Source organism: Saccopteryx bilineata, chromosome 4 (assembly GCF_036850765.1).
Source record: "Saccopteryx bilineata isolate mSacBil1 chromosome 4, mSacBil1_pri_phased_curated, whole genome shotgun sequence".
Taxonomy (NCBI): Eukaryota; Metazoa; Chordata; class Mammalia; order Chiroptera; family Emballonuridae; genus Saccopteryx; species Saccopteryx bilineata.
The window spans coordinates 56,148,910-56,164,360 of NC_089493.1; the positions used below are offsets into that span (position 1 = coordinate 56,148,910).

General features: G+C 48.3%; 1 protein-coding gene across 9 annotated transcripts in view; it reads left to right on the top strand.

Moving 5' to 3' along the window:
* HERC1 (HECT and RLD domain containing E3 ubiquitin protein ligase family member 1) overlaps positions 1-10,131 on the top strand; it is a 235,788-nt gene extending 225,657 nt beyond the window's left edge. For all 9 annotated transcript variants that reach the window (XM_066274158.1, XM_066274165.1, XM_066274161.1 and 6 more), the window contains exon 78: positions 9,486-10,131. In XM_066274158.1, coding sequence (XP_066130255.1) covers positions 9,486-9,671 — 186 coding nt within the window. In that variant the 3' untranslated portion in view covers positions 9,672-10,131. The remainder of the gene's footprint in view (positions 1-9,485) is intronic.
* Positions 10,132-15,451: the final 5,320 nt, after the last annotated feature.

Genomic DNA, 15,451 nt, shown 5'->3' on the forward strand with positions numbered 1-15,451 from the left:
GAAGCTAAGCTTGGCAGAGGGGCATCATGTTGCCTCCATCTCTTATGTCCTGCACCTCCTCACTGTGACTGATCACTGGAATGCTCTTGTTTGTTTTCATGAAGATACTAACCGTTAAGTGGTACACATGCTCTCGAAGGAACCCGACGTCGCGGGGAGCAGCGGTCCCGAGCTCTGCGACGACCTGTGTGGTGTGCCTCGTGGAGCTGGCAGTGCAGCTTCTCTGCAGCCTGATGAAAGGCCCCAGCTGCAGAGCCCCAGCCCAGCTGCCGCTTTGACAGATGGCTTAGGAATAAAAGGGCTTAGAGTCGTAAATGCACACTGCTGCCGGCGTCACCTTTCTCAAGAACCCATCTGACCATGTCACTCTGCACTTTCAGACCATTCAGGGCCCCTGCATTGACTCCAGGACAAATGCCAACCACTTTTTAAGGCTTTAAACACCTCCAGTCTGACCTCTGCCCCGCTTTGTGATATTACCTCTTGATACTTATTATGTTCTGTCCAGAATGGACCGCTTGCCTTTCTCCCCAGCAGACCATGCTGTTTGTCAACTTCTGTGCTTTTATGTAGGCTGTTCCCTAGCTTTAGTAAGTCTCCTTCATATCCCTTTCCACCTATCCCTAGCAAGCACTTATTTATCCTTTAAGCCTAACAACAGTGTCATCTCCAGGGAGTCCTGGTTGTTTTCCTGTGTCCCCTAACCATTCCTGAAAGCATACTTTGATCTCCTTCTTTCCACCTCCTGGATACCTGGTCCACCCCTCAAACCCAGCATTAAGTTACAAGTGTCTGTGCTCCCTCTATCTCTGCCCCCTCCCCCCCCAAGCTGGGCAGTCCTCCAGACAGGGCCCGGGGTGTTTATTCTGGAAACAGGAAAGTATGGTATGGCCTCTTCACACAGGGCCCTTCCTGCCAGTTTCAGCAGATTTCAGTGTCTGCCTTTCTGGCGCTTTTCCAGTCACTACTCCTGGAGGCTGCCATAGCCAAAGTCTCCCTCCCTCACTGCCTGCTAAGTCTGCCCGCCTGCACTCTGCTCCTGCCCTGGGCTCACTGGAGAAGCCACGCACAGGAAGGGCCATGAATAGAGCCTTTCCATAAATTTTCTACATGACTTGCCAGAAACTATAAGTTGTAAATCTGTTTTGTTGCTTCAGGGAGAGGTGGGGAGGAGGAACTGGTTTACTCCTATTCAGCTCTGGAAAAAACCTAGCCTTGTATCTGTCCAGGGCTACCCCTGTCATCACTGGGGTTAATCCACCACTAATCTCCTGCTGGGGTGTCTCAGCCTCAGGAAACTGATCACTGTGGTCTCTCCTTTGTGACTGACTCTTAGACCATTTCTCCAGTTTCCAAGTCACAGCCACCTGCCACCATTCCCCTTCAGTGTCTTTCCTGGTTTGTTTTCTTTCCCCCTGCATTTCAGCTTTCTGAGTCATCACTGGCTCTGGCACAGTTAGGCTTCTGGGCCCTTTGCCTCTCGTCCCTTTGAAGTGCACTCACCTGCTGTAAGATGTAGGTCTTGGAGGATGAGGAGAAGTCTGGTTTTAAATGGGGTTTGGGTAAGAAAGAGTGGGCAGTTTAAAAAACACTTTTTTAAAAAATAACTTTTTTAAAAAGTAAAAAATCAATGTGATATTGTTACAGTTATTACAAATAGTTTGGGAAATGGTTGTGTTTGCAGGGAGGGACGTGTAACATCTAGAATCCTGCCTCCCTTGTAGTAGCCATTCTCACCTTTCACCTTCGTGTGATTCCTCCTAGTCTTTGTTTCGAGCAGATACATTTTTTTGCATGATGTACAGGGGATCCTCAGGTTATGACAGTTTCATTCTTACGACAGTGACCTAACCCGAATTTTGGTGTAAGTTGAAACATACCTTAGGCTAAGTCTCTTACCTGTCCTAACATAGTTGTAAAATCATAATCTATAACATAAAAAACACAACTAAGCCACAGAAAAAGGAAAAGGACATAAATATTACTGTACTGTTTACTGTATTGTAGTAACAATAAAGGAACGTAAAAATTTTTTTTACCTTTGTTCCTGTGGTTGGCTTGCACACTGGAAGGGGCATTGCAAGGTGAGAGAGACCTATTGGGAGGAGGAATCTGGAGAGGCAGGAGAACCTGCAGAAGGTGCTGGAGATACTGGGTCAGGGGAATCAGGATTGCCTAAGGAACATACAGGAGACGCTGGAGATGATTCTACCTGCACTACAAGTGTTTCATCTCAAGAAGCAGCTAGTCTGGAAGGTTGATGACTTCTTCTCCTCCAAAATCTGCCTATAGCATTGCAAGGCATCCATAACAGCTCTGTAGACCTTACTGAATCTGTCATCGCTGAGGTCCTCAGCCTGAAATTTTGCCAACCCATCCTCTGTAGGGACCAAAAGCCAATGGGGTCTTTGAAGTTTAGATTTTTGGGGGACAGGTGTGGGGAACTGGCAGTAAGCTGACAGTCTGCCCAACATCCCACCTCACTTGCTTAGTGAAGTTGCTAAAGGCTATTTTTTTCCACACCTTCATGTTAGCTGTGGTGCTGGGCTATTTATACTCATCCTATCCCCCATGTCCCTCGGAAAGACTTGAGGCTGATTTCTTTTTATCCTTTGTTTTGTGAAGTTAAGATGTTATGTATGGTGGGGGTTTTCTGCACTTGGTAGAATTCTTGGGTTGCCTTGGAAATGTAATCAGAGATATCATTGATTTGCTAATAACTCTTTCTGCCCTATAAATAAAGGAGGGTTAGGGGTGGAGAGCACGCTTTGTTCTTGCCATCGCTTGCAGAGGCCTTCCAATTTCATCCTATTTCTCTTTTAGTCTATTTTCTTAATTCCGCACCCTTCCCCACTCAGGACCTGGAATTACTAGCCATGCTGGTTCGAGGCAAGGATTATCCCCCTTTTCTATTTTTTAACTTCAATTTGTGTGCTGTGATTCATATTCATCTGATTTCCCATGTTCCGATTTGGAAGCAGACTGGAAAAATATAAAATAAACACAAAATTAAAATAGCCAATGCTAACAGATACCAAAACAAGTGTCTTAATACAATGAAGGGAATAAAGCCTTTTGGATTATCAAGCAAATTCTTAGCTAATACAGCAGGATCTAAAATAGATCTTTGCAGTTTGGGTGTCCTTAATATGTTAATATAATTTCACCAAGTCCATGTTGACACTGTCACCACTCCACATTATCTGTAAATGCAACCCAACCCCACTTCAGTCTGAGAACTGTCCCAAGGAGCAGGAGTCACACACATTCAGGAAAAGTCCGCATGGCACTGGAACTGTTGTCACATTTCCACACTCTGCAGCTAGCGTTCAAGTCCCCAATATGACCACTGCTTCTAGCACATTAAGCTTTTGTCTCAAGCTTAAGGTCAATACTGGATTTCTGGCAATGAATCAGGTAGACTGAAAGGGCCATCTGCAACATGTATGGAGATGGAGCTTCTGTTTTCTTTAACCTGGAGAGATGAAACCAAGGGGCCTTTCCCTGGCACTTTGCAGCCGTGGGGTGGTGAGGAGAACCTTGAGATTAACTATACTGGGTGGAGGAGATAAATTTGTATCAGAAGTGGGCAAAATCTGGCTAGCTAAGAGTAGAAACAAGGTGATTCTGAGTATGGGAGGTGAAAAGAGAGAGAGGGGCTCTTAATGTGGAGATAGGTCCTGGCCTAAAATAAGCATGGGGTATTGAGGCAGGAGGAGAAGAGTGTGTAAAGGAAACACTATGATTAGACAAGGCAGTGGAGTCATGGCAAGCGGGGAGGAAAATAAGACCATCAACACCCCCAACAGAGATCTTCAAGGGATGAGCAGAACCCAAATATTCAGGCAAGACATAGTAAGTGGCCCTTGTGTCTATAAGAAATGAGATCGGCTTACCTGCTACTTGGATGGTTACCCTAGGCTCGTCCACAGTTACGTGAGATGGGACTGTCAGCCCTGGGCACCTTCAGTCTTCAGTGGCAAGTCCCAGCAAGCTGGGCAAGGTTAGGTCAGAGGTGGCTGGGGTAGGGCTGGAAGAGACTGAACTGTCCCTTGGAGGAGCGAGGGGCAGCCTACTTTCCAGTGTCCCTTTTTCCCACAGCGAGGGCATGGCCCTGGCAGGGGCTGAGAAGCCAGGCAGGCTTTAGCCTAAGGACCTTCCTTTCCACTCTTGAAGCAGGGCCCTGATGGAGTCTTATGAGGCCCCTTAAAGGCACTGGAACCTTTAAGGGCGTATGCCAAGAGCTGGTATATTACCTGATCTCTTTGGGCTCTGTCTGCCTTTTCCCTTTTCCTGTTCCTCTCGGTCATTATAGACATTAAAATCCATGCCCAGGAGATCTTATTGAGGAGTTTGACGATCCTCCTCTGCTTATATAAACTTTTTTCTTATATCTGGAGCTGATTGGAAAAAGACAGAAGGACAGCGTTATCAGCTGGATCAAATGAAGGAGGGTAGGAATTTGCAGAAGAAAGGTTTGGAGTGTGCTAAGAGGATTTGATAGATGGAACAGGTTTGACAGAGAAAGGGATGAGAGCATAGTAAAATAATCCTTATACAATTGCTCTTGTGACGTGAGTCTCTCATCCTGGCTCATGGTGTCTCACCAAATGTTCAGGAACCTGCCGAGAAGCCTCAGCAGACCTAGGAAAAACACACACATATCCTCGGCCCCATAAGAGAACAGGGTCTGGCCCTTCCCAGATTCCTGTGAGCAGGTCCCTCCATCACACTTCAGGAAAGGCTTTCCTTGTTGGATTCCAGAGTCTCCGAGCCACTGAATGGCCCTATACATCAGTATTCAAAAAAATTTTTAAGTAAAAAGCATGATAAAGAAGATTTGCAGGAGTTCCACGGTGTGACTCCCATTTTTTATTTTTTATAATTGACTTTTAAGCATTTGCTGGGCACACTTTATAATGCCTTGACCCTAAGGATTGTAAGGAAATACCTGTTTTCAGGTTAATTCCAAAAGTCTGACAAAATATAGTGAATGCTTTTCCAAATAACACTCGTATTTTTCAAAACATTTCTATTCCATTGATTAACAGGCAATCTAGAGAGCACATAAGGCTGAAAAAAATCTAGTATGACTTTTGTTATCTTCTCATTGTAAAAAAAACTTGGACCTTTGTTAGGGAAATTTACCTTTCCCTAAGCCTTGCAACTCACAGCTCAGTGACTGCTTCATAAATGAGTCGAGAGAAAAAAAACAACAACCCAATGTTACTTAGCAACAACGTATGCATCAGTTCAGCCAAATTAGCAAGTCTTTAGGATCCACATTCCATTTTATTTAAATTTAAATGAGCACTCCTTACAAGTTCCAATTTTAAAGCAAAAAATGAAGGGGTGAAACCATTTTATTTTTTCAATATAAGAGCAGGCATTTTCAATTTTGCATGCAAGAACTTAATTCAGGCCTTAAAAAAGACACATTTTTTTTTTTTTTTAGACAATGTTAAACAAAGACTAAACAGAAACAAGAATTATACAAACCAGAGAGAAACCCAGGATTTCAGAGTACACCCAGATTAGAAAGATGCCTGCCTGATCTTAGGGCATTTTTTGAGAGAGACTAAAGATGGATGAGACTAATCAAAACTTCCTTGAGAAAAATCTCAGTGGCCACAAGAAAATTTTGTAGACCAATCCACCTCGGGTCCCCTTTCCAAATTTCCAGGCAAAGAACAGGAAAGAAACAAAATGATAGTTCAGAGGATTATAGCTAAAACATTAAAGAAAATCAGACAATAACAGGAAAAGCTGTAACTTTCCTAATACCTGAGCCTCCCATTCATTCTCAAATTCCAATAGCTGCTGCAACTGGCAGTTCAGGTTGATTATGCTGAGATTTCTCTACCTCAGTTTTAGCTGAGCAGCAAACTGAGTTGATGGGGCCGGGGAAGGCTCCATTGTCTGTTTCCCTGAATCACCTGCCCTTCGGCAGTATACTTAGATTTGCATTCATTTGCCCAATGTTTCCTTCTCCTGCAGCGTGGGCAGAGATCCAGAGCTTTAAGAGCTGGCTGTCCTTGAAGGAGAGGCTGAGACTGATATCCGGGGGGAGCAGGGTGATTTCTAGGAAAATATCCTAAACTCCCACATTGGAAACAATATCCACTGGCAGAAGTACTTCCTTGACCTTCTTTCTTTTGTTCTGCCGTTTATCGAAGTATTGTCCTGGAGGCCTCCCCTGAAACACTGAGGCAATAGCCAGACCTTGCATATATGAAGGCCCAATATCAATGCATATTCTGATGTAATCCCTTATATCTCGAGCCTGATCTAAAGCTTGTTGGAGCAGGAATCTCCAAATGTCTGAGACAAAGACCCTGGGAGTAACCTGATAAGCATAAGAAAAATCAGAGGGCACGGAGATGCCAAGGTTCAGGCGGCTGTAAGACACCCTCATTATCTCCCAAGTCATCCTCAGACTCCAGGGTCTTCTCATATTTACATCCCTCTGTTTCTGGCTTACTCTGATCAAACAGCAGCTTCTCCTCAAATAAAAACATTTGTACAAAAAGAAAAAGGTTCCCATTTTTTACCCTAATTGTCTCATAATTTATACTCCCAACCATATTCTCCCCAAAAACTCTACTCAAAAACTTTACTTACTGTGCACACCTGGGGAGTGTTGTCACCTGCCTTTAGTTTAGTTTTCCCTTCCTCAGGTCCCTGTTCCGGTACCACTTGCCGTGAACCAGCACAGCTAGTAATTCCAGGTCCTGAGTGGGAAGGGCGCGGAATTAAGAAAATAGATTTAAAGAGAAAAAGGATGGGATCAGAAGGCCTCTGCAAGCTGATGGCAAGATCAGAGCAAGCTCTCCAACCCTATCCCTCCTTTCCTCCTTTATTTATAGGGCAGAGAGAGTCATTAGCAAATCAATGATATCTCTGATTACATTTCCAAGGCAACCCAGGAATTCTACCAAGTGCAGAAAACTCTCACCATACATAACATCTTAACTTCACAAAACAAAGGATAAAAAGAAATCAGCCTCAAGTCTTTCCAAAGAATATGGGGGATAGGACAAGTATAAACAGTCCAGCACCACAGCTAACATGAAGGTGTGGAAAAAAATAGCCTTTAGCAACTTCACTAAGCAAGTGAGGTGGGATGTTGGGCAGACTGTCAGCTTACTGCCAGTTCCCCACACCTGTCCCCCAAAAATCTAAACTGCAAAGACCCTGTTGGCTTTTGGTCCCCAACAATCCTCTACCATAGAAAAACCTTCTGCCAAACCCTTGGTAGTAAATCTCTTGGGTTCTGGGGTTTCTGTCTCTTCCTCTTCAATCAGCTGCTTCTCAGCTGAATGAGATCCTCAGCAGACAGCTCCTCTCCATGTGATGCCAGTAGCTCTGTGACATCCTCAGCCTACAGTAATGGCATAAGCCAAAACATTCACATCTTAATTTTTTTAAGGTTTTTTTTTTTTTTTTCTTTTTACAGAGACAGAGAGAGGGATAGATAGGAACAGACAGGAACAGAGAGAGATGAGAAGCATCAATCATCAGTTTTTTGTTGCGACACCTTAGTTGTTCATTGATTGCTTTCTCATATGTGCCTTGACTGCGGGCCTTCAGCGGACCGAGTAACCCCTTGGGTCCAAGCTGGTGAGCTTTGCTCAAGCCAGATGAACCCACGCTCAAGCTGGCGACCTCGGGGTCTCGAACCTGGGTCTTTCCGCATCCCAGTCCGATGCTCTATCCACTGCGCCACCACCTGGTCAGACAATTTTTTTTTTCTTTTTTGCATTTTTCTGAAGCTGGAAACAGGGAGAGACAGTCAGACAGACTCCCGCATGCGCCCGACCGGGATCCACCCGGCATGCCCACCATGGGGCGGTGCTCTGCCCACCAGGGGGTGTTGCTCTGCCCATCCTGGGTGTCGCCATGTTGCAACCAGAGCCAATCTAGCGCCTGAGGCAGAGGCCATAGAGCCATCCCCAGCGCCCGGGCCATCTTTGCTCCAATGGAGCCTTGGCTGCGGGAGGGGAAGAGAGAGACAGAGAGGAAGGCGCGGCGGAGGGGTGGAGAAGCAAATGGGCGCTTCTCCTGTGTGCCCTGGCTGGGAATCGAACCCGGGTCCTCCGCACGCTAGGCCGACACTCTGCCGCTGAGCCAACCGGCCAGGGCCTGGTCAGACAATTTTTTTAAGTTTTTATGGGAGTGAGTATCATAAACTGAAAATGTCGTATGTTGAGATTGTCATAACCTGAGGACCCCATGTATTGAAAATCTTGTATCCTGCTTTTTTTTGCCTAAGAATCCCCAGCACTTTTCTTTTACTTACTTATTTATTTATTTATTTATTTTTGCATTTTTATGAAGCTGGAAACAGGGAGAGACAGTCAGACAGACTCCCGCATGTGCCCAACTGGGATCCACCCGGCACGCCCAACATGGGGCGACGCTCTGCCCACCAGGGGGCGATGCTCTGCCCATCCTGGGCGTCGCCATGTTGCGACCAGAGCCACTCTAGCACCTGAGGCAGAGGCCACAGAGCCATCCCCAGCGCCTGGGCCATTTTTGCTCCAGTGGAGCCTTGGCTGCGGGAGGGGAAGAGAGAGACAGAGAGGAAGGCGCGGCGGAGGGGTGGAGAAGCAAATGGGCGCTTCTCCTGTGTGCCCTGGCCGGGAATCGAACCCGGGTCCTCTGCAGGCTAGGCCGACGCTCTACCACTGAGCCAACCGGCCAGGGCCAGCACTTTTCTTTTAATTGACTGCGTGTGAGGTCAGTTAAATGGGTGGACTGGGATTGAATTAACTTCTTCCTCATTTGAGCTGTATGCAGATGGCCGGGGGGGGGGAAGCATGCAGAGTACACACTAGGATAACAGTGAAGGGAGCCAGGGGCATGCGGCTCCAATTGGAACTGCGTCTCAGAGGGAGACCACAGCTTCTGGGGAACCCCAAGAGATTCTGGGCAAAGATGAGCATTTAATACTTGATCCGAGAGCTGTCAGTAAGTAGCAGCAGTGAAGGGCGCTGTGTCGGAAGGCACTGCCCAGGCCTCTAGATCAGGAGGCTTCTCTGAGAGAAGAGGCCACTTCTCTTGTTCCTTGGCTTCACCGGCTGTCGGGGGTCTCCACGGCAGCTTCGCCATGTGCCCTCTTGGTGAAAGGGAACGCACTCGACTGCACTTTTACTCTGGGGCAGGTGCTGTGCAGTGTATTCTCTCAAGTAACCCTGCCAGTCAGGGCGTGTTCTCACGTTACCTGTGAGGGCACTGGAGGAGTGAGGAGAGGAAGGGAAGCATCCTTGCCTAAAGCCTTGCTGGTGGTGGACACCAGAGCCCACGCTCATTCTACAGTGGCCCAGTCTGCTTCCCCTGAAGTTGGCCACCCAGTCGTGTCTGTGGAGCTCATCTTGAGGGCAGGGAGAAGGACTTTCCTGACTTTGGGGCGGTGCTAATGGGCAGCCCCGCTCCCCCCATACACCCTGAGGCTGCACTCATGGCTCTGGTCTCTTTCTCCACAGCCTTACGACAGTCTGCCTACCTCACAGACCTGCTTCTTCCAGCTGAGGCTGCCCCCCTACTCCAGCCAGCTGGTCATGGCTGAGCGCCTGCGCTACGCCATCAACAACTGCCGCTCGATCGACATGGACAACTACATGCTATCACGCAACGTGGACAATGCCGAGGGCTCGGACACCGACTACTGACTGATGGTGGGGGTGCCGTCACCCCCATTCTCAGTAATGCTCACGTCCAGTGTAATGTTGCTCTCCTTTTATGGTAACTACATAGGTGTTTTAGGAACATAAACTGACATTACAAACAGTGGCCACATTTAGTTACTCTAAATGTAGCAAAGAAACTAGATGTTTTTATTTTTCTGTGATTGTACAAAAAAAAAAAAAGACTAAGTGCTTTCAGTCAGATTTTTCCCTCCATATTTTTGGTCACTTTTGATAAGTTTGCATGGAACCATTTTGGTGCATTTTTAGTTGGGAATGGTACATTTTTGTAAACCCACCCAGTGAACATGAAATTGTACATTGTGTATAATTGTTCATTAGAAAGGACAGCTTTACATGAATATTCATATATTTATTTTGTTTTAATTTGAATTGCCTGTGCAGGGTTCCTTATGCAGAGAAATAAAGCCAGTCAGGACGCGGACATGGCTGCTTGTTACCGTCGGGGGGGCTCCGGACAGCGAGGTTGCAGGCAGCCTCTCCCGGTACGGCGGGCGCTCTGACAGCAGACAGTCCTCCACACTGAGGGATGGCTCTGCTGGAAGCCTCACAGCAGAGGGCCACGTGGCGAGAGCAGTCCCTGGGGCTGGGCGGCCCCTGTTTCCATTTGTCCTACCTTTCGGGGTCTCTCCCCCCACTCCAGAGGCCTGCTCTGGCCCCTCGGTTCACTCTCAGCACCGCCTTCCTCCTACACAGCTGGCTTCACATGTCAGTCAGTCGGGACCTAGTATGGGTGCGGCTCTACTAGGCAGGAAGTTAACCAAAGTGATAGGATTCTGACCCTGCCTGTGAGGAGCAAGTGATGGAATTAAAGAGCAGGGCCGTTGACAACAACGTGCTAGGGAGGGTGGCCGAGTGGGGGTGTACAGAAGGACAGCTATTGCTCATGAGCACTTGGCATGTTTGGGTGAGTGACTGCGTGAGTGAGTGAGCTACAGTGAGAACTAATGAGTGGCTTTCATACTCTTGAGTGATGGATGGTGGGGGGTTGTGCAGGGGTTGGGGAGGAGGTCACACTCTTGGTGCTTGAACCCAGCCCTTGGGGGCCCTGGGCATTGTACTTGTTTGTTCAGGAGTGTTAGAGTGAGTGTGTGGTTCCAGGGGACAGGGCCCTCTTGAGAGCAGCCATGAAGACTGGCTGTCAGGAGCGGGGCAGGGAGAGGGCAAGGCCTTCGGGTGGCTTGTCTCCGTCATCTACAGCAGGCTCAAGCCAGAAGCTGCTTCCAGTATCCTTGCAGACCAACACCTGCTCAGAGGGGGTCCAGACAGAGAGCCTTGTAGGCAGTAGTTTTCCACAAGGAACATAGAAGGTGTGTGTTTCAAAGAGAATTTGGGAAGAAAAATATACTTTTGTCTGCTAAGATAAAGTGGTGCGTGGATCTGTCCCAGTGAGAATATCTAATAATATTTAGAATGATGGCATGTTAGTTTTATCAAAAAGAGGCTTCAATTGGAACTGCGTCTCAGAGGGAGACCACAGCTTCTGGGGAACCCCAAGAGATTCTGGGCAAAAATGAGCATTTAATGCTTGATCCGAGAGCTGTCAGTAGCAGCGGTGAAGGGCGCTGGGCGTGAGGCGCTCGCTCTGCAGGTTGGAAGGTGCTGCCCAGGCCTCTGGATCAGGAGGCTTCTCTGAGAGAAGAGGCCACTCTGCACTGCTGGGTCCCAGACAGCGTTGAGAGACAGGTCTTTTAGGGTCCCTGGGTTGGTTCCTGGTGACAAGTGTCATCTTCTTGCTGGGCTAGGCTAGGCTGAGAGTGTGCCGAGCCAAAGGATACACCTGTGATCTCAAAGACTATTTTAAAATCAGTGTAATGGTTCAGCCTTGTGAAGCCCTGGCTTCTGCCACAGTTTGCTCTGGACTGAGGGGCGGAGGCACCCCTGGAGGCTGACGCCCATGGTGCTGGGTTCTGTCTGTCAGGCCTGATGGACAGCTTCTCAGGAGGTCTGACCCTACAAGAAAAATCTGCACAGTTTTATAACTGATGCCATCTCTTTGCTAGAAACCTGTCACTTTTCTTCCTTCTGACTGGAAGCCTTGGGAGAGCCAGGGAGCTGTGAGTCCCTGGTCAGAGGAGCTGGATGAGCCTAATGTGGGTACAGGTATTTACTTTCCTTGGGTCACTTTCAGCCATGGGGGCTGGGACAGCAGTTTCTCTCTTTGCTGAACTCATTCAGTTGACAAATACTTGTATTTTTATGACTCTTAACTAGTCTCAAGAGAACTTTGACCTCCAGCCTATAAAATTGAAGATTTCCACAGAGGCCCTCCAAGGTGCAGCTTTGTTCTGGGTCCCAGCTTTTTGGCCTTTGACTAGTACGGCCAAGCAGATGAAACCTACATACAACTGGTTAGCTCAGTTCTTAGCAAAAGTCAAGTTCTGAGCATGGAATCCTAGAGCTGGAGGAGTCTTAGAGCTAAAGGGTCAGTTTATCTCTCCCTTTACAAGGACCAAGAATCCAGGGTTAGGAGAGGGAAAGCACTGGATCACAGGTACATGCAGGTTAGAGCTGGGAGTCCCAGCTTCCTGCCAGCATCTAGTGGTGGAGCTGATAGGGGCTCAGGCAGTCCCCGGAAGACAGGCCTCAGCACTGCCTCCCTGAGCAGACTCCACCTCCCAGGGAACGGTCTGCGGCCTCTGACCTAAGATGTGGCCCCAGTCCCTGCTGGCACTGAGGTTCCCGTACAAACCAGCCAGTGCACTGTGGTAACTGGGGTCAGCCCCCAGCCAGGGGACACTGTCCTGACCTACAGCTGAGGTTCTGCACCCACCCCCGGCCTTCCCTCTGTGTAGCCATTGTCTGTCTTTGCCACACAGAATGAAGAGTTAACATTCAGGAGCTGGGGAAAGTCTGCGGTCAGTTCTAATAGAGGCTGTGAAGGCATAGGTAACACCAAGCCATTGCCAGGTGCCTCTAGATCACAGCCAGGTGTCCATCTCTCCAACTCACCCTTCTCGGGACATGCCTTGGGCTTCCTGACCCTGCCTGTGCTGAGCTGTACCTGCTGGTAGGCATGGAATCTGTGGGAACTGGAGTCAGTCTTCCAGGCTTGGCTCACAGGCTGGCCTCGGCAGGTGTTCCTGGATCAGCCTTGTATAGACCCAGGTTGTTTTCCCAATCCCTGGGCTTTGTGGGTTCTGCCCGGCACGTGGCTTTTCCATCCTCCTTTCCCTATGCCTGCCTTTCAGGCACTGCACGTTCAGACATAATCTCATCCCAGTGTCACAGAGAGGGTATTGGTCTTATTTTACAGATAAACTGAAGCTCAAAGAGGTCATACTTGTTAGAAGTTATGGGCAGTGGAGCTGGGAGAACAATCAAAAGTTCCCCTGGCCAGGCCTGTGGTGGTGCAGTGGATAAAGCATTGGCCTGGAATGTTGAGGTTGCCAGTTTGAAACCCTGTGCTTGCTTGGTCAAGGCACATACGAGAAGCAACTACTACGAGTTGATGACACACAACCCCCCTGCCCCACCCCGCCCCACTGGTAAAATAAAATAAAAATAAAAAAGTTCCCTTCAACCAAAGCTGCATGTCTTCTGACTAGAATGAGTCCTTTGGGTAGGTCCTGGCCCAGCCCATGGCTAATACACAGTAAATATTTGTTAGGAATGAGTCGATGGATTTATCAGGACCCTGTTCCATCAAACACAGCTCAGTGTCTGTTAGGAGGCAGAGTGGTAGCCATAGGTCTTCGTCAGTGCCCAGCTTCTGGGAGCTCCTCAGATGGTCCTTGGCTCAAGGAACCAAAGCGTCCTTGAAGGGGGCAAGGAAATAATGTGGGACACAGCTGTAGCTCTGGGATCACTGCAGGCTTGGAATGTAGGATTAGCCCAGGGAACTTAACCTCTCATCCATGGGAAAAGGGGCCTCAGGGGAATATAGGTTACTCCTTTCCAGATGACCTTGCAATGACCTCTGCTCTATAAACCCAATTTCTTACTCCTTACAAGAACCCTGTGGCGCAGCAGATAGAGCACTGACCTGGGACACTGAAACCCCAGGTTTGAAACCCTGAGGTCGCCAGCCTGAGCACAGGCTTCCCGGCTTGAATGCGGGGTTGCTGTCTTGAACGCAGGATCATCAATATGACCCCAAGGTCACTAGCTTGAATCCCAAGGTCGGTAGCTTGAGCCCAAGGTCACTGACTTAAGCAAGGGGCACTGGCTTAAGCCCCCTAGTCAAGGCATGTAGGAGAAGCAATCAATGAACAACTATAGTGACACAGCTATGAGTTGATGCTTCCCATCTTCCTTCCTGTCTCTCCTCTCAAAAAAGGAAGAGAAAAAAGAAAAGAACCCTGGTGGCTTTTCTAGCTATCCCAGTACCCAGGTAAGAAAGCTGAGGTTTGGAGAGGGCTGATCTGCCCTGGTCAAAGGAGAGCCAGAAACCACAATCCTTGTGTTCCCCAAACCAAATTCAGGCAAACAGGGTCTGCTGGAAATTAGGGTTTATCAGAGAAGACAAAGGCAAAGCCCTGGGGCTTGAGTGGCTCTGTTTTAAACAAATATTTAACCCCTTGGAAGCCTGAGCTTGCTTTTTTTTTTTTTTGCTTTTTTTTTTTTTTCTTTCAACATTGTTTACAATAGTTGGAAAAAATAAGGTTCCTGCAAGGCCTCTCTCCCAAGCCCAGAGCATGGTGGGTGAATTATAAAGGGGATAGCTGGTCTAACGGGCTAGTGGTGGGCCCTCCCACTCCACTGTAGGTGGTGGCCTGAGGGCTGGCTCTTCGTGCACTGGGTTGAGGGGGGATTATGCCAGGCTGGGGCTCAGGCTTTTCCAGGCAAAGCACTGGCCCAACTAGGGGGTCCAGGGGCAGGGATTGCTTTCAGCAGTCCATGGGATTCGGACAGGGTGGGGTTCTGCTTGCTTGCACACTGTTTCTGCCTGGAGAAATTTCAGCACCTCTGGGCCTTCACCTAGATACCATCTCTGCCTTGGCTCCTGCTGAGGATAGGCTGAATGGGAGATGTCCAGCTCTCATCTCATTCTCACAGTAACCTGTGAGGCCTCAATGGCCTCCTCTATCTCTTATTTCTCTGAAGCCCTCCCCTGTTTGCCTTTCCTCCTCTATCTGCTCTAGGCACACCCACCTCCACTTATTTCCTTTATTCCCCTAACGGCGCAGCTCCTAGTCTGGGGCCTTCAAACCCACTGCTCCCTCTTCCTGGAATAGTTTCCTCCCAGGTGCCCCTTGGCTCCTTCCCGCACTTCATGTCTAAAATGGCACCTTCTCAGTGGGGCTTACATTGGTCAAATGCATAGGAAATTTTTATCAGTTAGCTTATGGTAAAATTGGTTTCATTACAGGCACATTCGCCCCAGTTCCGAGAACCTATCAATGACTGTAAGTGAAAACTTGACTTAATGTCTCGATCCGTTGGAATGTAAGCACCATGAGAACAGAACTTGTCTCTTTTTCCTTGCTATTCCCATACTATTTGAGCAACAAATTGAACCCGCAAGGAGGGATCAAATTCTCCTTTCACAGGAAACACCTGACCTCAGGTATGTAAAGGGTCTCGGTCTCAGCGGGTGATGGGCGGAGCCAGAGTGTGAGCGTTGCCCACCACTTAGTGCTCCCTGCTTTCCCCACTTAACCAAAGTTTTCCCCATTTACCTGGGACGTGGAGGCTGCAGGGTGGCCAAGAGCCTTTACTTTGGTAACAAAGGTGGAAGGAACATCGGTGACTACAGCTTTGAAATGAAAGACTAGGCGTGTACCCCTGTTCAATAAATCCAG